The 24,181-nt window shown below is 44.8% G+C and overlaps 1 protein-coding gene across 1 annotated transcript in view; it reads right to left on the bottom strand.

The window, feature by feature from the left end:
* Positions 1 to 16,314: 16,314 nt before the first annotated feature.
* SUCLG1 (succinate-CoA ligase GDP/ADP-forming subunit alpha) overlaps positions 16,315 to 24,181 on the bottom strand; it is a 31,194-nt gene continuing 23,327 nt past the window's right edge. Inside the window, exons 7-9 of the mRNA XM_032410574.1 lie at positions 22,908 to 23,059; positions 18,084 to 18,272; positions 16,315 to 16,548 (exon numbers count right to left, since the gene is read on the bottom strand). Coding sequence (XP_032266465.1) covers positions 16,522 to 16,548; positions 18,084 to 18,272; positions 22,908 to 23,059 — 368 coding nt within the window. The 3' untranslated portion in view covers positions 16,315 to 16,521. The remainder of the gene's footprint in view (positions 16,549 to 18,083; positions 18,273 to 22,907; positions 23,060 to 24,181) is intronic.

Raw genomic sequence — 24,181 nt, 5'->3', positions numbered from 1 at the left:
CTCCCTTCTGCTCCTTCACCTCCTCTGTTTCTTTCTATCATTGTATCTATGCTAACATGCATTCATTAAATTAGCATAGAGAGAGAGACCAGACTCCGAGGATACAGCAAGGATCAAAACATACAAATTCTTTGCCCTCTTAGAGTTTATGTTCTGGCAAAAGAACACAGACAGTAAGCATATAAACAACTACTCTTCGATAGTGGTAAGTAGTTTGAGAAATAAAAATAACCGGGGGATGTTAGTTAATCCCCCATTACATTAGATTTGTTTTTAATTTCTATTCCCCTTTCCTGTCTCTTTTTCAATACGGGTAACTACCTTGGGTAAAATAACAAAATTCATGCTATTGAGTGGATGAACCAAGGGTCACTAATTTATCAACAGAAAGATGAACTAATAGATGAAAGATAAATTACCATGCAAATAAAATGTTCCAATGAGGCTGACAAAGTAACCATGAGCTGGCATGGGGACTCTTACTAAATAAGAAGGTTTTAATCACATACACTTTCTCCACCCTTTTTTGCTTTTCTTTTTACATAAAGATTTATACCAGCACGTGTCACCACACTCAGGGTCAACAGTCCCCATCAGGACTAACTAACCCTACCCTCCCCTCCCCTCATCTCCCCTCCCCTCTCCTCTCCTCTCCTCTCCACTCCTCCTCTCCTGTCCTCTCTCTCTTCCTCAGCTAGTTGTAGGCAATGTGGTGGAATCTGGGAACCATGTCACAGAGAAAACAAGTAGAGGAATTTGAGTTTTTAGCTTGTCCAAGTGACTAACAGGAAACCAAACAAATGTGCTAACAGGAAACCAAATCAATGGGCTCAAGTTACAAATAGACAGATTCCAGACAACTAAAAAAAATTTTTTTTTGATAATTGGAATTTGTTCAAAATGGAATGAGTTGCCTAAGAAACTTGTCCCTAGAGGGATTCAGGCAGAGCCAAGATGCCTTTTTCTTATGGTTGTTATGGGCCATTTCCACAGCGGCTAGGAAAGCTGCTGATGAATTGATTTATTACCTCTCTGTACCAGGGTTCAGCTACAGAGGACAGACTTCACCCTGGCTACTTTAAGCAGAAAGGAATTTATTATGGTTATTAGGTGGCTGGCAGAAATACCTGGAGAGCAGGCTTGAGGGTGAGATTGTAGGAGCTACTTTCCAAACCATACAACAGAACTCACCTTCTGAGGGATCCTCCGCTGTTGTAGAAAGAAAACTGAGGAATCAGGAAGCTGCCTCCACGTCACGTCTGCTGCCTCCGGATCACACTGCCTCTGCCGTGATCAGCATTACCCGGATGGAGGCATCTGCCTCCCTATGTCCACCCTGCCTTCCCAGTCTCATGGGGCCATGTCTGCCTGGTGGAAGCTAGGACATTTGCTGAGCCCAAGATACAAGGAAGTCTGGAAATATAGGCTTCGGGTGCAAAGGAAACTCAATAGGATTTGGGGCTTCTGGGTTCTCAGACTCATCCAAATCCTCCCAAATGTGGTCATTTCCAATGTTAAGTTCCTACTCCTTCCCACAATTGTTCCAACTTTCACATGCAATCTGCTGAGGCTAAGAGCTCAACCTGCATTGTAATTAAGCATTCCCCCCTCATCAGACTGCGTAGCTGACTTTGATTGAATCAACTCTGCAACAGTAAGAGATAAGAGATTTTTTTTTTTCAAAGATTTTATTTGACAGAGAGAGCACAAGCAGAGGGACAGAGAGGGAGAAGCAGGCTCCCCGCTGAGCGAGGAGCCCGATGTGGGACTCGATCCCAGGACCCTGGGATCATGACCTGGGCCGAAGGCAGCCGCTTAACAGACTGAGCCACCCAGGCGTCCTGAGATAAGAGATTTTTTTAGGGTAGAAGAAACTCACTAGTTCTCTGGCCGAGGCTTGAATGAAAATTTTAAAATCCAAGTTCTCTTTTTTAAAGTTTTCAAATGCTGTTATAAAAAGCCAGCACAGGGGTACCTGGGTGATGCAGTCGATTGGGCATCAACTCTTGATTTTGGCCCCAGTCTTGATCTCAGGGTCCTGGGATCCTGCTCAGCAAGGAGTCTGCTGGAGATTCTCTCTCTCTCCCTCTCCCTCTGCTCCTCCCTCTGTGCTCTCTCTCAAATAAATAAATAAATAAGCCAGCCAGCACATTCCCATGGCCCTTGTACTGCTACCCCAATACATACTCAGACTGAGAGCACCATGATTCCAATAGGCACTTTATTCCAGATGACCCTGGAATTTATGTAACTGAAGTAACTTTTGTATCCCCCCTGCCATGGTCCATCAGTAGCCTACCCTCTAATAGTTACCAGATCCTCAGGGCCTTCAAATTTGACCAAATCACGTCCCCCACCCCAGACTCCCATCCTTCAGTTTCTGTTGCCTGATTTCGATATCACTCCCAGTTCCATGCAAACAACAGAATTCATTCTAACTAGTTTTAGTATAAAGGAATTTAATGCTGATTTTTAGGTGACTTACAAAAAACACTGGAATAACTGAACTGAACTTCCAGAAATGACGCTCAGAATAAAAGCAGAACTTGCTCACCAGGGAACCGCCCCTCTCTACCATGATCAGGAAGCCATACTGGCACCAAGATCACTATACCTTTGCTGTGATCTTTGCCAGCAAATTAAATACCATGCTTCTCAATACCCACAAAGCTGAAACCACACAGGAGGGACTCTGGAACAGTTGCTACAGAAAAATACTAAATGCCTCCACAACTATATTTGCCTCATGACGGTCACTTTTTCCTTCTAGTCTTGCATGGGTGTGTCTGCTTGGAAGAAGCTGGGTCATTTATAGAACCCAAGTGGAAGGGACTATAGTAAATATACTATTTAGCTTTCCAACCCCTATCACACAATAAGACATGATGTTTGGGTCTCATCCTCAAAGCATCTTCAGTCTGGCAATTGACATTTTTTAAAAGCTGGCCAGGTGATAATTAAAATTAAATTAAATTATCAGATTAATTAAATTAGTGTTTAAATAAATGTTCAGCCAGAGTAAGAACTCTTGCCTCAGCAGACCCCGATTTTGCCCCATCTAGGCTATTCCTGGCCAGGGACTTAAGAATAAAGTTTTCACAAAGAATCCTATGGTCTGTGGGATCAAGACAACAAGGAGAATTTTTTTTTTTAGTGAACAATGCCCAATATGCATCACACTTGGCTACTACGGGGAAAATCAAGACATGTACTCTGATTAGAAGATTTGGCCAACTTTATAAAACAGACTGGTTGGATTTACATTATGCCAATCTCTAGGAAGCCCAAATAGCTCATCCAAACATTCTTTACATCCATTACAAAACAATTGCTAGGATACAATGTGCATCACTTGCCATATTAGTGCTATGAGGAATATAAAATAGACAATGACATGTCTGTCTTGAGAGCTCTGTAAGCCTTTGCAAGTGACACAATTAACAGAGAGAAAAATTACGATTAACTTATTGCAGTTAAGAAGTTAAAAGCATTTAGGGTGCTCAGATACAAGAGTCAGTAAACTATGGCCAAGGGGTCAAATGCAGTCCAATCTTATTCATGTAAATATAGTTGTCTTAGAACATAGCCACACCCATTTATTTATATGTTGTCTACGGCTTACCTGGGTGCTCTCACAGCAACACAGACCATATGACCTGCAGAGCCTAAACTATTTACTGTCTGGCCCTTTCAAGAAAACTTTATTGACCCCTGTTCTTGTACAATGACCCTGTTGAGTGGGCCTCCATCTATGCATGCCCTACCTCAATTTCCCATCGGATGGTTTGAGGTAGGAGTGAGGTGGCACCTGACCAAGAGTATCTCACCCACAGGTTTGGGTAGCTAATCAAATATTCTCTTTCTTGAGAACTGGAACTGAGAGACACAGACTCTAGTCAACTAGTGATAAGTTCTTGAACTAAAGAGTAATTGCTGAATGAGAATCAGGTTCAGCACCATAGCAAGCCAAATAAATAAGTAGATGATAGATAGATGGATGGATGGATGGATGGATGGATGGATGGATAGGTAGATAGATAGATAAATAGATGAAGTTCTACAGGAGAAGAAACATCATGAGTAAACAGAAGAAGCAGGAGAATGAAACACTTGGTTTTCTAAAGTTACATGAACACTACATCAAAAACTAATGATGTAATGTATAGTGATTAACATAACAATAAAAAATTTTTAAAAATAAAGAGTTACATGAGATGTTGAATGGGAAATACTTTTTAACTCTACTGAAATAGTTATGGGCCAAAGTACACATCAAAGACTTGGTACTTCCTTCTAGGCTTGAATTAAATAGCTGGGGAAGGCTGGCTCCAGGAAGCAAGTCTTGAGTTGCTGGAGAGGATGAAGAAAGGCAGAGTGAGCAGGGTAGATTGCTGTTTATCACCCCCCACCTCTGAGAAAGCCATTTCAATGATGCCTCAGTTATCTCAAAGTGATCAGTCATTAGGAACCAAAGACAGGATGACCCTAGGATAATAAACTAACAGTTCTCCAAATGTGAGTCCCAGACCAACAGCATCATCACCTGGGAACTTGATCTTTCTCTCCTGAATTCCCTGACACCCCAAATAATCAAGTTTCAAATCACCTTGGCCCCACTGCAGACCTCATAAATCCTGCCTGCCCCACCGGCAACAGAAAAAGTATAGGGAATCAAATGAGAATCTCTGGGTCCCAAAGCCCTATTTCCCTTCTGAAGTTTTCCAGGCCACATGTACTCTTGAGGGTTATTCCTTCCATACCTGTGTGAGAAAAGAAATGGATTATAGCCTGGGAGCAAGGCTTCTCTGCTTGTTTGTCACAAAAAAACTTAGACTGGTTCCAAGTGCTTGTCATTGCTACAGTCAAGACTCTCTGAACCCCTCTTCAGCCAATGCCATAGCTGCGTTTCCTCCTCCACGGCCGTGGTTCTCAGCCCTCGCTGCACAAAAGAATCCCCTGGGAGCTTCTCCCCAAGCTTCATGGAGGTTAAGTTTACAAGCAAAATTGGATATATGTAAAGCAGACAATGTAATGGTTTGATACGTGTATACATTATGGGATAATTACCACAATCAAGTTGATTCACACATCCATCACCTTACCTGGCTACCCTTGTGCTTGAGATCTACTCTCTTAGCAAATTTCAAGTATACAATAGAGTATTGTTAACTGCAGTCACCATGCTGCACCTTAGATCCCCAGAACTTAGTTATAACTGAGAGTTAGTTCTCTTTGGCCAACATCTCCCCATCTCTCCCCACCTCCCAGCCCCGGCAACCACCATTCTACTCTCTGTTTCTCTGAGTTCAACTTTGTTCTTAGCTTCCACAAATAAGAGAGACCATGCAGTATTTGTCTTTCTGTCTCACCTGGAAGCTTTTAAAACATCTCTGTGGTGGACCCACCACCAAGATCTTGCTGTAACTGTTCGCGTGTGGGGCCCAGACATTGGTGCTCTTTCAAATCTTCCCCAGCAGTTTGAAGATCACCACTCCAGTGCTTCAGATGCTCTTTAGAGCTGCCAATAAAGGGAACATGATTTCATGCCTCCTACTTCGAAAGCCTATCGCCAACAGGGATGGGGAAGCAGAAAGCAGGAGCAAGATGGGCTCAAAGATTCTCTCTGCAGCTCAGCGAGTCCCTCAGAAAACAAAGCAAGCACAGCAATATCGGCTCCAGGGACCTCAGAGCAAACAGTCACAAAATCACTGCACGGATTCTGCACTAGCACCAGGGAGAGCAAAAGAGGGCTTTTCCTAATTGTTATTATGTTTTTAAGCACTTATCTATGTGCCTGACACAAATAATAAAAATGCACAGTCCTCTAAGAACAGGAATGTGCCGTGAAAGAGAGAATAATGTAAAGACAAACAAAATAAGCGAATAAAACCTAAGCCGTAAAGCGACATGATTTTCACTCCGTGCCGTGGAGGCATCTGTTCATTTATTCATTAAATAGTCAGTGTGCACACACTATGCGTCAGGCAGAGGCTAAGACAGCAAATGTGGGTGAACACAAGTCAGCTCTACTTCCGGCCCTCGAGTTTTTGGGGAGAAAGGTGGAGCAGAGAGACGCAGACAAATCACTGTAAGCTGAGGATATGTGATGATTTCAAGGGTGGAAGCCTGCAGGTGCTACTCGGAAAGAGAATGAACGAGGGCAAGGAGGGGTTAATATATAGATTGAGGGGCCTGAGAAGATAGACCTGCAGAATGGCTGGGTAGGACCTTGTCAGGCTAATTGTGTCTATGTGGGCCAGGGGGCACAGAGAGAGTAAGATGTGAGGTGTCCTGGAGGTGGCAAAGAGGTTGACGACTTACACAAACCAAAGGAAGGTGAGCGTGGTGGCTGGGAGAGAGGTAGGGTGGGGGTGGGGCAGTGGGGAAGCTAGAGGAGTCTGGGAAATACTCACACCAGTGGGGTCTTTTCAACTGAGGCTTGAAATGCATGTTGATCAAAACCGTTCTCCTGGGGGAAAAAAAAAAAACAAAAAAACGTTCTCCTGGAAATCAAGGAAGGATTCCAAGGAGAACCTCCCAGGACAGGTCTGAGTTTTGTGAGGCCTGAAGCTTTTGCAGCTGTAAGGAAAAGAATACAAGAAAGGGAATAGAAAAATGCCAGGGCCCCTAGCATAGCCTTGGAAGAGCAGGGGCAAAGGAGAGGCTCGAGGCTTAAAGTTTGGTTGGTTTCATGGGAAGTCTGCAGCAATCTCCATTCCAATGCTGTGCCTCCCATTGCCTGGAGTCAGGAGAGCCTCTCATGGAGCTCACTAATCAAAACTTAACCCCACCACCCCCCCCCCCCCCCGGCCCTTTAAGCACACTCATTCTCATCCAGGTCAGCATCCCAAAGAAAGCAATATGCGGGCAGGAAAGATTCATTCGAGCACTTAACAAATACATATGTATTTGTGAGGCTACACCCAAAGTGTATCACTTTTTGTTGAAAATTATAGAGCACTTAATAGGTTATGAGCATGACCCAAGGAGACATATGTATTTCACATCTACTTTGTACCAGGTACTACACTGCACTCCAGGGATACAGCTGTGAATTAGATACACTTGGTCTTATGGATTGAGCATGTTGCAGTTGCCTTAGCAATTTTCAAGTAAGAGAAGGTCTTAGGTCTCCTTTGTAAGTCGAGGCTAATGACCTGGTTGATCATGGTTAATGACCTCCCAGAAAGTAAAAAGTTCTATAAAAGTTGGACAATCTCCAAGAGCCTTCTCGAGAGACTGCCTCATGAGCAATGGGTGGGAGTGATCACCAGCATTCTGCTGCTCGTGCGTCTTTGCAGGCTCCGTATACAACTGCTGCTCTGTATAAGACGGGTGTACTGAGCAACGAGTCAGTTTGGTTTTGTAGGTGAGGAAGGAAGGGGCAGAATTCCTGCACAGGAGTTTGTGGTGTTTGTCTTTTCCACCAGAGAAGTCTGAGAGCAGGGTGTTGCTATGGTGGCGAAGGCTGGATGCCCATGGATGCCCTGAGGTAACTCGGGGAATAATGAACTTCGAGGGAAGAGAGGAAATGTTAGGTCAGCCCTTATTTAAAAAAAAAAAAATGCTCTTAGAGGGAGACACGTTTTCAATAATTATTATTGTCTACTTTGCAAAAATAGCATGGTGGCTATTTCGAGTTCAGGCTGAAGTTTCAGCAGATTGACTGTGTTACGTGCCTGCAGTGGAGGTGAGGCAAACCTGAAGTGCAGAGGTTGGAACATTCAGAATCTGCTGTTTTCTCCCTCGCCTCCCTTCCCAAGTAGAGCAGTCTCTCAAATAACATCTGTTCAATGACCTCCAAATAGCGCCTCTATCCGAATGATACACCATAGTTTCAGGCAGAGTCGTCCTAATTGTTGTCCTAATTGGCCGAACCACATTCAACACACCCCAAATTCTTTTTGCTTCTTTCCAGTGTGAATTAACTTAATGGTGCACAATTACCTGGTACAAGGTAAAAGCCTTTAATAAAATGTCCGGTGTGGTCTATTCTTTACATCACTCTGACAGGTTTTGGTATATGACTCTAGGTGACCGGAGCCTCTGTACCCTACGTGTCACTTCCTATCTATTAAAGACAACAGAAATATAAGGTAATTTGGACTATATTAGGGGCATAAAGAATCTAGGAAACCACACCTTAGAGACATCATCAAAATGAAGAATGCAAAAGGAAGCAATTTTGCTGGGGTTTGGCTTTTTATTTCTGAACTTTGTGCATAAAACAATCCTGCTGAGCCCTGCAGAGTAGGGGCTAAAAAGTACCATTTTGTTCTTGAATATTTATTGAACACCAAGTAGGTGTAGGGCATGACTCTATGAGACACATGGAGACATAAAATGTCAGCTCTGCCCTCCCTCCAGAAATATACAGTCTGCTTGGGAGGCATAAGATAGAGAAAAGACAAATAACGGACCCAGCTAAGCATCATGAGGAGCACAGATCATCTGGGCTACAGAAAGCCAAATACCATGCAGGGTCCTTAAGAGCTTTGGGGCAAAAGGGGAGATTGAAGAACGCTGAAGGAAAAGGAATGGAAAGTATTGAGGTCAAAGTAAAGGACAGATGTAAACTTGCAAGAAGATGGATCTGGGGCAGGAAGTGTGGTCCGAGTGAAAGAAAGAACATACATGGTTTATGTCAGTGTTCAGTGAACTGTGGGTCATGGGCCAAATCCCGCCTGCCATGTTTTCATAGGGGCTGCAAGCGAATAAAGGGTTTTACGTTTTTGGATGGTTGAAAAACCATCAAAGAAATCTTTCGTGACACATGGAAATTCTATGAAATTCAAATTTCAGAGCCGACAAATAAAGTGATTGGAAGACAGCCATGCTCATTCATGCGGTATTGTTTCTGACTTTCTCACTGCAACAGCGGAGTTGGGTGGTCACAACAGAGACTGTTGCTGGCAAAACCTAAAATATTTACTATGCGGTTCATTACAGGGAAAAAAAAAAAACTGCCTCCTGCTGGCTTAGCTGAGGAGCAATCACTTGAACAGATCAAGGAGCAGGGGAACTGTCAGGGTCCAGGTCGTCGTGGGTCTTACTAGGCTATGCACTTTCAACTCCACTGTCTTTTTTTTTTTTTTTAAGATTTTATTTATTTATTTGACAGAGAGAGACACAGCGAGAGAGGGAACACAAGCAGAGGAAGTGGAAGAGGCAGAAGCAGGCTCCCCACTGAGCAGGGAGCCCGATGCGGAGCTCTATCCCAGGACCTTAAGATCATGACCTGAGCCGAAGGCAGATGCTTAACCGACTGAGCCACCCAGGCACCCCTCAACTCCACTGTCTTAACAATAAGGGTTCATTGAAGGTTGTTGAGCAAGAACAGAGAAGGGGGGGCATGAAGATAAAGACAGTAGAGAGATCTGAGGCAGGGAACAATTAGGAGCACTTAGCTGAAGTGTGATGAAGATCTAAATTGGTTGCTTTCCTATTCTCCTGAGGACAGTCCACGTGTTCTCCCTGTTCTTCAAGGCTCCAACAAATCGCTGCTGCCCCTTCACTTAAAGCTGATGACCTCGCCTGCATTCCATTGAGGGTTTTCTAAAAAGAAGAAGAAACAACTACCAACTCTGGCACCCTCCCACATGGCACCCAATAAAGCCCGAATTTTGTCTCCCTCCTGAGATGCTGAAAAGAATGTGCCGGATCCCATCCCTGGAGATCCATCCTGGAGCTTTCAGAATACAGTGCAAATTCAGACCTGCGCACCAGGCACTGTCTTCTCTGTGTGTTCCCAAGTCCCGCTGCACTGAATGAGCATGACTCACAGAACGTGAACACAAGCAACTTTGGGAGATGTCATGGATTGAATGGTGCCCCGCTCCCCCTGAAAGATGTCTGCCTCCTAATTCCAGGAATCTGTGAATACTACCTAATTTAGAAAAAGGGTCTTTGCTTAGGTGATTGAGTGAAGGCTCGTGAGATGGAGATTATCCTGGGTTTATCCTGGATTACCCAGGGGAGCCCTCAATGCCAAGGAAACCCAACAAACACCAACAGCCTCTGGAAGCTGGTGACTGTCCCCCAGAGCCTCTGGAGGGGGTGCGGACCTGCCGACATCTTGATTTTGGACTCCAGCCTCCAGACCTGTGAGAGAATAAATTCCTCTTGTGCCACAGCCCAGTTTGTGGTCATTTGTTGCGACAGTCCTGGGAAACTAACAGAGGGCTACTTATTTCTCTTACCCCTAATGACTTATTTGTTCCCACGCAGAAGATTCAAAATCCTAACACTAATTTAAACCGCCAACTGCTTCAGAATTTAATATTTCCAATTCCAAGTAATAATAATGTCCATTCAGAAGTCGAGCTTCTCACCACTTTCGCTGTCACTATCCCCACCCCCACTCCCCACCTCGGCGCAGCCTCCACTGGAGCCCAGGGCCTGCCTCAGGCAGGAAGTCAGGTGACAGGGACAAGGAACAGTTGCTTTCCTTCCCACACCAGAATACTAATGAGCAAAAAAGGTATTAAAAGATAGAACTCCTGTATTGGAATAAAAGCCATCAGCACTGACCTTCACATTGTCAGCTCAATTTCCCCGTGGATTACAGCATACCTTACCAAGCTTTTGATCTTGAGAAATTTCAAATCTCGATTCTAGATCTGACAGAGCTGACCCCAGACACGGAACCCCACAGAGCTTTGATGGAATTCTTGATAAAGTGCAATTGATAAGGAATCACAGTTCCTTTTCCGGTGGCTTATCCGAAAGCTGCCAAGTCCGCCTAGAATCATCCATCCCAATTGTCTGTGGTTGGCTCATTATCGAGAAGAGTCTAGCTCTATGACACTGAAGCCAAGAACAATGTTCTCACTCCTGCCCAGTTCTCCAGCTTTATTCCATCTGAGGGCCATAAACCACTCTCGGACCACTCCCCCTGCCAGGCTGAGCTGATCCCACTCGTGGAATATATAAAACTCAAGGAAGGTGGGCCACTGCCTTGTGATGACCAGCTCTGATGCCCTCCTCATGCCCTTTGAGTGAGGCACAGGCCTGGGAGTCAGGAGGGGCAACCCCTTCCAAATGACAAATTTTAGTTTTGTCACCAACTCGGTTGCAATTTTAGGCCTAACCTCCATGCAACAGCTCTCCCACCTGCAAAATGAGGCTAGGTCAATCTTTCTTCAGATCTTTTCCATTACAGCAGCTCTGTGTCGTCTGAGAGGCAAGGGACAACGACAAACTGTCTGGAACCCCCAAGAAGGGAATTCTTCCTGGGCCAGGGTCACCTGCTTCTGAGTCTCAGGTACAAGTCCTGTCCTGCCTGTTGTGCTCTGGGCAAACCACTCCGTGCCAGGTGATTTCCGGCGAAGCAGCCAGAGAGCAGCCTGGGACCAAGGAGCTCACGACTGCACCGTTGCTTCCAGACTCTGGGAAATCACAGAGCAGGAGTCCTGGACTCTCTGCAGACACCGCATTGGCCCAGCTTCCTGTCCTCTCCCATCCCGCGTCCCAGACCCCTCACCTCCCGGGGCCCCAGGGTGCTCATCTGCACCTACAGCCTCCCTTCTTTGAACATCCGAAAGCTTGCTTCACGTGTCTCATGGGACACTCACCAAACCCAATATCATGGTCTACCCACCAAAAATGCCCCTTTATCTTCCCACACTTTAGAGAGCAAACAATTAACTAATTTTTCCCTGGGGAATACTACTTAGGGTAAAATGCAAAATTCCAATAAAGGTTTCCCTAGGGCTGTCGGGTGTTGCCCCAAATGTGCCCATGCTGATCTGCTACCGTACCTGATGTCAATTTCCCACCAAAATGGATTTGCTGCTGCCTGGGCTGGGATATTGTCCCAGTGTGAAGCCGGGGTGGGTAAAACCGTGATTCTCCATGGACCCCCTCCGTGTCCCTTCTCCATCTGCCCTGCTCAGCTCCGCTCTGTGCCCTCAGGAGGCTGCACTTTGCATGGCATCATCTGGGCTTGCCCACCCCTGCCTTCCAGGGGGGTGGAGCCAGGCCTCGTACTGGCAGGAGAGAGAGGACAGGAGGGGTGTGAGATCAGGACATTCATTCCCCTCACGTCTACCATGTCAGGTCTTGACCTGGGCAGTGGTTTGGGATCCCCTCCTCAGGGCCACAGCACCTGCCTGGAGCCCTCTCACAGAGCTACTGGTCTCACCTTGGGAAAACAGCTTCCTCTCCTTGCTAATTCAGGCGTAAATGTGGTAATGGCTTCTCGCTCTTTCTGATCCCAGGGCACTTCACTTTTGAATGTGCCATCTGTCAGCCGCCTCCCAGGGACCACCCAGGGTGCAGAGTGCTAAAAGCCAATGGGATGTCCAAGCCAAAATCCACTGAGGGGAACCAAAGTTCAAATACATGAGAGAACATGTTCTAATGCCCAGTCCGGGAGAAAACCAGGAATCAAGGTAGGAGATGCAGGGCCAGAAGGTCAGGACCCGGAGAAGACAGAACCAAATGAACCAACCTGGTCTGAAACAAGCAAAAGGGCTGCCAAGAGGCTTGCCAATTGGAATCATGCTCAACTTTCTAGCCAGCAGGTTATGAGCTGCTTGCATAGGATAGACTGGCTTCAAGGAGGAAGGGTATAATGAACTCTGTAATTTCCATGTAAAATTCCTTCTCCAAAAGCTTAACATTAAAATACAAAAAAAAAAAAAAAAAAAAAAAAAAAAAAAAAAATGCCTCAGGGAAGAGTTTAAGCCCAGGGCTCCAATTCATTGGATTCAACAAGGGATCTGGGGTCATAAATGGTCATCATTTCCAGTTAATCTTATCATCCATTTACCGCTCAGCTTTCTCTTGGGAAAAAAAAAAAATGTCCCAACTGCTTTCTGTTATATCAGTACTGATTTCCCATCACTTTCCAAATTCTCCACAAGGCCCTGCCCCCTCACCTCCCTACTCCCCAGCCCAGGCCTTGCAATTCAAATATGTAACATTTAGGACGAATGCCACTTTGAAAACAGAGGCAAAGCCTGGTAAATCCTCATAGCTCCAAGAAAATGTTTCTGTTCCTCTCAAAAGCACAGTTCAGGATGATAAAGCCCTCCTGGGTGCCCCCTTATATGCCATAGTTGGCATTTGTCATCCACGGGTTCCAAAGGAAATTTGGAACCTTCACGTCATCAGCTCAATTTTCCCTTGAAAATTCTCATAAAGATGTGTGACAGGAAGGACTGCACTCATGGGATGATCACTGAGCTCCCACTCCCCGACCGGTCTTGGGAGTCTGAACTCTGCACAGGAGGATTTCGCATCAAACAGGACCTCCAGTTTATGGCCATGTTGTCTAGAAGGCATGCTGTACCATTCTTCATGCAGTTGGTATGTTTGAGCTCCATCTCAGTGTCTGACGTCCCGATGGCATGGAAATGCTGAGATGGGGTGGCCCAGGCCTTTCCTTCTCTTTCCCTAGATGCTCACCATCACTCCTGTCGCTTCTGTGACTCATACACAAAGACAAGCCAGGGTGCCCAGAACTTGCATGTACCGTGGTTTACTTGGCCTTGTCACCCTGACGGAAATGTCAAATTCAATACTTCCTCTCGAGTTTCCTCCTTTTCTACCAAGCCAGGACCTCAGCTGTCGTGCTGCTCAAGCTGGAAACCGACCGGCTGTCTCACCTCTCATCCTCCCCCCCTAAGTCCAATGACTCACCAGGCACTGTCCAGTTCACTCCTTACAGATCTCTCAGACCGGAGCAGCCACCCTCTTCTCTCCCTCCTGCCAGCACTCTGGCCCAAGAAACCACCACCCTCAGCGGCATTAATGCAATAAACTGCTGAGTGCTCTCCTGCATCCACACAGGAGCCAGGAAGCATTCTCAAAAATGCAGATGCTGCCACTTCAAACTCTTCAAGAGCTTTCATTGCTCTAGGGAATAAAGTGCAAAAGTCTTCACTTGGCCTTCAAGATCTCTTCTGATTTTACTTCTCCAGCTTCATCGGTGGTACATTTCTTCACCCTGGTCCATTTCAGAAAATAGAGGGAAAAGGAACGTATTGTGGCAGAATCCACGCAAGGGAGTAGAAGCCAGCAGTAAGTGGGAATGAACTGTGGACACACGCACTGGCCCGGTGAACATCACAGAAATTATGCTGACTGAAAGAGGCCAACATGTGAGATGGCAAACTAAAAGACTCCCTTCATCTAAATGTCTAGGACAGACACAACTAATCTAAGATGAATACCGTACACCTATTGCGTAGGCCAGAATGGAACTTTCTGGGAGGATGGAAATGTTCTGTGTCCTGAGAAGAATGTGGTACCATAGTTTCATCCATTTGTCAGATGTGTTCGGTTAAGATTGATCCATTTCAGCGTAAGTACATTTTGCCTCCACAAAACAACTGTAACAATAGCCCTGGGAGTCCTGAGGGGAAGGAGTTACTGGGGGTACAGATCCTAGGACAATAGCAGAATAGCAGAATGCTGATAATTTTCAAAGCTGGGTGATGGGTAGAAGGGGTTCCTTATTTTATCATAACTGTTCTGTAAGTGCTTCAAATTTTCTGTAACAATAGTTTTTAAAAAATGGACTGGGGGAGCACCTGGGTGGCTCAGTCAGTTAAGCGTCTGACTCCTGATTTCGGCTCAGGTCATGATCTCGGGGTCATGAGATTGAGCCCCGCATGGGCTCCACGTTGGGCATGGAGACTGCTTAAGATTCTCCCTCTCCCCCCACTTCCAAAAAGAATGCACTGGGGTCATGAGCGGGACTTTCATTCTTGGCTTTGTAAAAATGAAATCAGAGAAAACAGAACCAAGTATCTCTCCTGCTGCTGTTTGAGCTGCTGGGACCAGAGGTGGTGGTGGCGGCGGGAGGGGAGAGGGGAGAGATGGTCAGGAGGGAGTGGTTTCACAAGGCCCTGGGAGGGGTGGAGAGAGGCGTGGGAGAGGGAGGATGGGGGTGGGAGAGAGAAGAAAGGCACTGAGTTTGCTGGGGTAGGCAACAGGAACAGAGCTGTGAGGCAAGAGGTGTTATCTTGGGATGGATGTTCAAGGGACAGGACAGGGGGCTGAGCCAGGCCCAGAGCAGCCTGGAATCAGGAGTGGACCCTCAAAAGCATCTCTTCTGGTAGGCTCACCTGCCCCTCATCTGAATTGTGCTCCTGTCACAAAGCCTCAGTTAGACAAAAGAAGGATATGTTTGCTTTGTAGGGACCTTGGGGTGGGGGTGCCAACCACGAAGACAGTAAGTGCCTTCCTCCCTAGCTATGGGTGTCAGCCTGGGCTGAGCTCAGCACAGCAGGAGGCAAGTTCAGCTTATGAGCAATGCCAAGAGCAGCCTCATACATCCTGTGAGGTACCTGTGGGATGGGGGTCATTGTCCCCACTTTCAAGATGAGGAAACAGCTGTGAGCAGGAACTAAAGACTATCTGCCCCAAAGCCCATCACCCTGTGTCCCGTGGTCCAGGCAGAATCCTTTTGTGCCTGACACCTGCTATCTGTGCCCTCAGCAGCCTGGGCATGCTCATGGGAGCTCCAAAAGCACCTCTGTCGCCCCAGCCCCCCAAAATCTCCTCCAGCCCCTCCCAGGGCTCACTGCCCCGAAGACCCGGCGTTCCTTTACCTCCTCAAAGTGAGCTCTTCCCCTCTCCCTGCCTTTGCCTGGGCGCTCGGCCTGCTGCGTGGCTGGTACCTTCTCAGCCTCCAGGTCCCAGCTCATAGCCCCTCCCCAGGAAGGCCTCCCCAAACAGTCTTTCTTCAGGGCTTCTCCCTAATACAATGTTTGTTTCCTTCAGGGCAGTTACACAATGTGAGAATATCCACTGGAATTGGTTCTTGTTAACAAGCTCCCTTTTAAACCAAAGTAGGATAGCTAACCGCTTTCCTGGGGTTTTGCAGCACATGTCTTAAATCTCAAGCAAAGAAAAGCAGGCTCTGGATGGGGAAGGGGAGAGAACCACAGAAAAACACAGAACCTCTGCAGAACCACAGAAAAACACAGCATTACTGAAAACCTTCCATTTCTCAATTGAAGCACAGGTGAGCTTCTGCCTGGAATCCCGCTGGGGCCGCTGCGGCCGGTGGTGTGGACGACAATTAAGTTGCCTTACTACACGCTCCAATCCTCCAGACTGCCCTCAAGATAGTGCCGCACACAGACACGTGGGAAAACCGATTCAAAGGAGAAGCGAAGTCACTCTACGCCTGACATCATGAGACCACTGCCATACTGACATTTTTACAGCCTCGTTCTCTCCAGAGTTTGTTACAATGTTCTCTGCAGAGCCCATTAAAACCCGCACAACCCCCCCACCTCCATTTCTCCCACTCTCCCTCCGCCCCCCCTCGTGGAAACAATAAAAAGCTCCAAAAGCATATTCAAATCAAATGGTAGGTTTACTGGCTGTGTGTTACACGATGAGGTGGAGACATCCCGATATTGGACATTCTGAGCCTTGTTCTGGCTTCGTGCTGACAAAGCAGCGACAGGTACACAGGCTGACAGTGAGGGACGAGAGAAGCAAATCGCTGCTGCCGCACATTTCCATAATCACGCCACAGCTTTAGGGAACTTCTTTTCTCTTTCATAGCATCTTCCTCTTTTCGAACTCCTTCAGAAACAGGGAACAGAGAGGTGATAAAAAAGATTTAAGATTCAAATTACATTCTCGGTCAAAGTGATTCTGAAACCTCTTATCTTTAGGACCCTTTGAACAACCAAAAATTACAGAAGTGAAATGGACCAGGATGAGGGTGCTTGAACACAACAGAATAGCTTTCAAATTAGGCTGTGTCGGCTTGAATTTCACGAAACCAGAGGCAGAGCCTCAACTTTATGTTTCCCAAACACAGAGGCCGAGAGGCTTTGAACTGTACTTACTTTTCTACGGCAGTATTATTATTAAGAGCTGACAAACTTGACTACCTATGCAAACCCTTCAAGGCCACAAGTGAACCGCACTGGCCTTTTTAATAAGGCAATGGAAATAGCTTTGCTTAGTTTCTCCAAGAAAGAGACTAAACGCAGATTCGGTTAAGATTTGAACAGAATGTCAAGCACCTCAGAAATATCTGAAAAGGAAACACTACTGAAAATCACATCTCTCCAGATTGTAATCAGACTACAACTGAAGTGTAGTTGCCTGCTGCCACTTACTGGAGCAAAATGGTAATGCATGTCTCCAAAGTGAGTGTAAGCATTTGCTTCCCCCCACTTTCCTGCCCCCAACCCCCTGACACACTCTCACTAACCACCCAGAACTGTGGCACATAGTGTCTTATTTCAAAAGACAGGATCATGCAAAGATTCAATAAAACAAGGAGCAAGGCAAGGGCAAAAAAGATTGAGCCAAAATATGGTTCCCTCCTGGGGATACAAATTTGTGCCTGTTCTCAACATGCTTATGTCTGGTTTTTGCTTTGCTTTTTTCTCAAAGCTATAACCATCATAAAAATAAAAAGAAAGAGAGCCTTAAATGATCACTTAAAGAGACAGGCTAAAACTCACTGCAAAGAGATTATAGAAGATACCGAGCCATTTAGAACATTTTAAACCATGATGTTCTATTAAAAAGGAAAAGCAAAGCAGATGGTTAAGAAGTCGCTCCTCCGACCTGCAAACAATGGCATCCCAACACAGCCAGGGCCAGAAGCTACAGGCTGGAAACCCCCACCCTCTTCTTTTGATCTCCCTTCCCCGCTCCCCATCAACTCCCTCATCATCCCATTTTCATTTGTCACTCAGCCCCTCTCCCTAGAAACAGAAACCTATGGGGATCAGAGTAGCTTTATCTCAAAGGCCCTCAGTGAAAAAAAAGAAATGCAATGCCCTGCACTACCCCCAGATGGAATTCATGGCACTTATGGCCTCTGAAACACTTTCTTGTAGATCATATTTTGTCCCCCACAAAAGAGCAAATTCCAAAGTTGAAAGAAGTAAGTTTTTAAAAATCAGAACGTTATTCCCAGTCATGCCCAATGAGGACCCTGGGACATGAAAGGAGCTGCTAGAGACTGCTAAGCTGCACAGCAGAAAGAAAGAAACAGTAAGACCCAGAATAAAGGACGAGGGTTTCTGGGCACCCAGTGCGGCCCCGCGCTACAAGGACTGTAACTTCAGAGCACTCGGGCCACTGTTACAGCTCACCTTGTAGATGGTGGTTCCGAGCTGGGCAGGAGACATGCTGACCACAACTCCCGCACTCTGCAGGGCCGAGATCTTCTCTTTGGCTCCACCTTTTCCTCCAGCAATAATCGCCCCTGCGTGACCCATTCTCCTGCCAGGAGGAGCGGTTAAACCAGCGATGAAGGACACCACAGGCTTGGCCTTGGGACCCTGGAAAGTGGTATTTTAAACATTCTAATGAAGAAGTTGCCCAAAACTGGACTTCCAAATTCACAGCTCCGAAGGGAAATGCCAAATGGCCTGGGCAGGGCCCACCACTCATCCCCACTGAGAGAATCCACACACACATGAAGCTATGATTGAAACCACTGACTGCATTCACCTTTGAGATGACTCAGCTTTTCATACGAACTTGGGAAAACAATCTTGAGCAAAGTTGTTGTCTACTTAGATATTAAACGTCAACTTCACTGGCCACAAGCTATTTTACAAATATATGTGTGGTTCTCCCGTTTGACAAACAAAAGCACACTTGAAAACATATGTTATGTAATTTGTGATAATACTGAATTAAGACACTAGATGAGGTTGTTTTATTTCAACCTGATTTTATGTCTTAATTCATTATTAGTTTACCTATAATAAATATGCTAGAAGGAAAAGATGAGGTGGGAAGGTATATTGGAAAAGATGCAGGACTGGAAGTCGCAGGACTGGAAGTCGCCAGATTCAATTTTCTGTTGGCTAAAGTTGACCTTGTCAAGGCACATCAGCTCTGTAAACCTCTGATTCCTCATCTATGAAATGAAACAGCTAAACCAGAACGATGGCCAAGGGTCCTTTCTCCTCTGAAGTTCTGTGAAGTCTAAGGAAGATCAGGACTGGTTTTATTTAATAAAAATCCATTCTAATACACAACCTCTATGTAGATAAAGAGCACTGTACTAGATTCTGAGGTTAGAAATAAAAATCCACATAAGAAATATAAGGATTCCTGTGCTCTAGACTTAAAATACAGTCAAAGAAATAATATATTCTCGATTAGTTAAGAAATACCAAAAAGTTTTTTGAATATATGGCTAAATTTCACAGTGAATGAAAATATCGTGTTCATCATAGGAGTCCGGAGGCAGCAAGGTATCCAGAGAGGCCTGTACAAAGCAGACCTTGAACACAAATGGAACCTGAGTGCCTTCACTCAGGCACCATCACCTTCCCCTTAGCCAGCAATTCTCAAATCATTTGGTCTTAGAACCCCTTACACTCACAAAAATGATTGAGAATCCCAAAGAACTATTGTTTATGTAGATCATATCTGATATTTCCTGTATTAGAAATGAAAACTAAGAAATTATATAAGTATTCATTTAAAAATAAAAACTTGGGGCGCCTGGGTGGCTCAGTCGTTAAGCGTCTGCCTTCGGCTCAGGTCATGATCCCGGGGTCCTGGGATCGAGCCCCGCATCGGGCTCCTTGCTCGGCGGGAAGCCTGCTTCTCCCTCTCCCACTCCCCCTGCTTGTGTTCCCTCTCTCGCTGTGTCTCTCTGTCAAATAAATAAATAAAATCTTTAAAAAAAAAAATAAAATAAAATAAATAAAAAAATAAAAAAAAAATAAAAAAAATAAAAATAAAAATAAAAACTTAAAAACTATTTTAAAAAACATTCTAGTAAGAAGTGTGGTGTTATTTTACATTTTTGTAACTCCTGAATGTCAAATGTAACAAAAGGCAAACGGATTCTGGTATCTGCTTTTGCATTCAATCTATTACAATATGTTATTTTGGCTGAACCAAGAGAAAATCTGGGCTCACACACATACATGGTTGGAAAAGGGGAAGAATTTTAATAACCTGTCAGATAATTGTGGATATTCTTCTTGGATACTACACCAACCTCTTCAAGTGGTAATTTCTTAAAGGTTAGTTGCAATGTTGGAATCTGAAACCATAGCAATGAACTTTCTGTCCTTTGTTACTTTAAAATCCATTGAATGGATCTTTTACCTATAATAATTTTGTAACATTCATTGGTCAGATGAAAAATATAGGTTACTGAGTTATGTATATCTTCTAAATGCTGATACATTTCATTATTCAGTATCAACAAATCATAGTCATCATTATCAGGTTTAATCAAAGTCTTTAGTAGGAGGAAGTGATCAAGCTCAGTGGCAGAAACAACTTTCCCGAAATAGGAATATTCACTTGAAAGCTCAAATTTTATCACTGTCAACAAATACTGTAAGTTGTTTTCCTTGCTATGGCAGGTTCACTCTGTTCATTTCTGAGAAAAGGTCTGCCAAATACCCCAGTCTGAACAACCAGGTTGTCTGCCAATCGTTCTTGAGAGTAAAATTAGTGTTCCATAAAAAAAAAAAAGCAGCTAGTTCAGCTCACTACTCAACTGGGAAGATGCTTTACTTCCCACTTCATCACAAAACACTGACTCATGGGTCAGGATTTAATAAAATTAATACTTTTTATTGCTTCATCAAGGACATTCTTAAAGGATTTTGGTTTGGTTTGGTTTTTCTAACAGTATGTGCCAGCGAATGATCTAGAACAGTTGTTTCCACCGCCCAGACCCGTGCTACGGGGCCAGCATGCCAGGTTCTGCGTGGCCTGACACTGCTTACCCCAGCCTCATCTCCCACCGTTCCTCCCTGCTCTTGTCTTCCAGTAATTCCAGGCTGCTCCGCCTGTTCCTCTGCAGAGAATGTTCTCCACCCTCCTTGGACACCTGGCCAATTTCTACTTAACTTTGAAACCTAGCTCAAGCCTCCTCTTCCCCCATAAGCCTTTCTGACTCTTCCTCCCACAGTCTCCACAAATGCCCTCACGGTGGATCATCTTCTGTTCAGTGACGTCAGAGCTGTGCCTTTGACAAGTTCCTACTACTACACTAAGTACAGCAGCTGTAACTTACCTCCCGTGTGTTCCCCTCCTAAACTATGAATTCCCTAAACACAGGAACTATGTTCTCACTTATTTCTGTATGCGCAGCACCTACTGTGGTACAGAATTAGAAAGAAAAAACTCTACAAGTCACTTATTCATTCACTCGTGGGCTCTGGAGAGTTAGGAGCGTGTCATATTTAAGTGGTACTAATTTCTACTTGTCCCTCTCTGTCTCCATACTCAGAAAAGGAATACTGCACTAGAAGGCAATAAGATTTTGATGAACCTAGAATGTCAGAGAAGTTTATATTCTGTCCTATTAACAAAGAAGAGTCACTTGAAATTTTTTAAGCAGAGAAAAATACAATGAAAAAGACTATGAAGAAGTACGGTCTGAAAATAGGATACAGAAATGATGAGAAACAGACCAGTTGGGATGATGTCAGTATAGTCCGAGCAGAGGCCCAGGGCTGGTGACCCTTTCCCTGAACCCCTGCCATCCGACTCCTGCTCCCTCCATGGTGCAATGGAGACGTCGGGCCGACCTGGGATGGATCCCACCCTTAGTTCATTTGCTGTATACCTACCACTGGCAAGTTAGTAACCTCTCTGTGCCAGTCGCCTTATCATAAAAGGACAAAAGCATCTTACTCAAAGGGTCAAGATTAAACAACACCACTTTTACAAATAAGTATTGTCATTATAATGATAATAATAATAAAAATAGTAATGGTGGCAGCAGATAACATTACTGAGTTTTCACTCTGTGCCAGGTACTGTGCTAAGTGTTTTATGTCATCTGTTCAACCTAGAATCTTGTACACAGTAGGTTCTTAATAAAAATTCATCCGATAAGAACTAACCAGGAATAGGAAATCATGTGCCAAATGAAATAAAATGTATATGCTTAGCTTTCCCCACTAAATTCTAAGCTATTCAAGGGATCCAGAGTTGGGCCTAAATACATTTTAAAATTCACTTGAAACACAGCATAATGTCACATTAACCTAAATCTTTCCTAAAAAGAAGTCAATTTTTACTTACATTTCAAACTTTACAACTTTTCTGAATTTAACAGACTCTAGTAACATTTTACCCCAAACTTCTGACGATCTACATTATCCCTTCCTTATCCACCATTTACTGGTGTCTAATGTGCGAGGTGACTGGGCTGGGCACCAAGGTACCAGTTCCTGTTGTCCATGATACAGACTAGAGCGAGAGTTGGATATTAAGCATGCCTCGAAGAAGGAATAAGCAAGGGCAAGTGAGAATGAAAACAACTGGCAAGTCAGACATGGATGTGCAGAGGGTTAGGGAGGTGTGTAGGGACTGGAATATGATGCTAAGTCCACACTTTATCCTACATGTAATGGGAAACTGTCATGGTCTAAAACCAGGGGGTATGAGGCGCCCATGTCTGTGTTTCAGAAGGGCAGGTGATTTGGGTGGCCGTGAGCAGGATGGCCTGGGAGAGAAGGAGGGGGTGGTGGCTGAGGAACGGGAGTAGAGATTATCAAGAAGAAACTACTGACATGGTCCAGGGGAGAGAAGACGGCAGCTCGAACCAGAGCAGAGGGACGAATTACAGACGACGCTCTGAATCTCCACATACTACTGAGGACAGATCTTGGTAACTGAGTGGAAACAGGTGATGAGAGAGAAGTAAAAGATGCTTCTGAGGTTTCTGCCTTGGAAACTACATGAAGTATGATGTTTATATCCAAGAATCACTCACACTTAAGGAACAGGCCACAGAAAGTAAATCCAGGGGAAAATTAAGATGAGAAGAAACAGGAGAAAAACCAAGAGGACAGAGAGGATGAAGAAGGAACGGAGGCAATGTCAGGAGAGGAAGATTCAACAGTAGCACAGCAGTGACTGGCTCAGGAAGTGCCTACTGTATGTGAAGAGCTGTACTTTTCCACACCCAAACCCAAACTTACTGAATTATGTTGCTTCAAAAATTCTGCAGCATTTTCTTCTGCATTACCACCAATTTCACCAATCAATATGATGCCTTCTGTGGCTGGATCATTCAGAAAGATTTCAAGGCAGTCAATAAAATCTGTGCCATTAAAAGGATCACCTCCAATGCCTGAAAAAGTCAAAGAGTATCACCACCAGCTGAAAATTTAAGGATGAACCATAAAAATGAGGCCAAGAAATGTTGTTTCGACTCATTTCTTATTTTGCCTCCCCCTCTCACCAATGTTTTAAAATGTATCATCACTCTTGTTTTTAACATTTAAAAAAAAACACAAAGTGCTACATTTATTTCTGTTTCTCATTATTACATGAATGCTAAATGGTGGTTGATTTTGGATATTCACAAAGACAACCTTCTTTTTGTTTTAGCTCTTTTATCAAGTTTCTTTCCTCCCATGAAATTATTCCCAAACAACTCTTTTAAAATGGGCGTTTTAAGAAAAAGTGCGTTTATGTTGCAAGCAAGCAAGCAAGATCGTCTCTTCTCTGATTAAACATTTCACAAATGTCTTTGCACAAAGTAACTGTTAGATGAGGCGCATTGCAGAGAAACCACACACAAGTTTTTAAGACACAAGTCCCAATGAGGGACAGAGTTGAGGGTGCACTGACCCCTCTTCCCTTAGATCCAGGGTGAGTGATGACCACGAACACAAGCATTTAAGGACAAGTACTTGGATAGTAAAGGAAATGCTCCCAACAGACTGGCTGCCACTTTTTTTTTTTTTTTTACATTATAAAGCTGCCCTCTGAGCGCCGCCGGCTGCGCACCAGTCTCATATTTTTACATTATAAACTTACTGAAGGCAGGATTGATTTCCTACTTTTTTTTCCTACTTTTCAATGCACCTCTGAAGAACGAAGTTGAGGAAGAGAAGCAGCACTTGAGTGCCAACCGTGTGTCAAATACTACGCCCCAGCACACGTTAGACCTGCCATTTCCTAGTTCTTCCAGCCTCTCTGTGAAATGGGCATTAGTATTAACAATTCACAAATTAAAGACAGAAGCTGGGGAATATGAATTTTGCAATTCTGTTTCAAACCTTTTCTTATTCTCCACCACACTAAGTTACTTTGTCGCTAAGGCTGCGCTTTGTACATCAGTCATTAAGCGTCTGCCTTCGGCTCAGGTCATGATCCCGGGGTCCTGGGATCGAGCCCCGCATCGGGCTCCCTGCTCGGCAGGAGGCCTGCTTCTCCCTCTCCCACTCCCCCTGCTTGTGTTCCCTCT

Source organism: Phoca vitulina, unplaced genomic scaffold (genome assembly GCF_004348235.1).
Source record: "Phoca vitulina isolate PV1807 unplaced genomic scaffold, GSC_HSeal_1.0 scaffold12, whole genome shotgun sequence".
NCBI classification, from domain to species: domain Eukaryota; kingdom Metazoa; phylum Chordata; class Mammalia; order Carnivora; family Phocidae; genus Phoca; species Phoca vitulina.
Note: the sequence above shows the minus strand (reverse complement) of the source record. Positions and strands in the feature narration are given on the sequence as shown.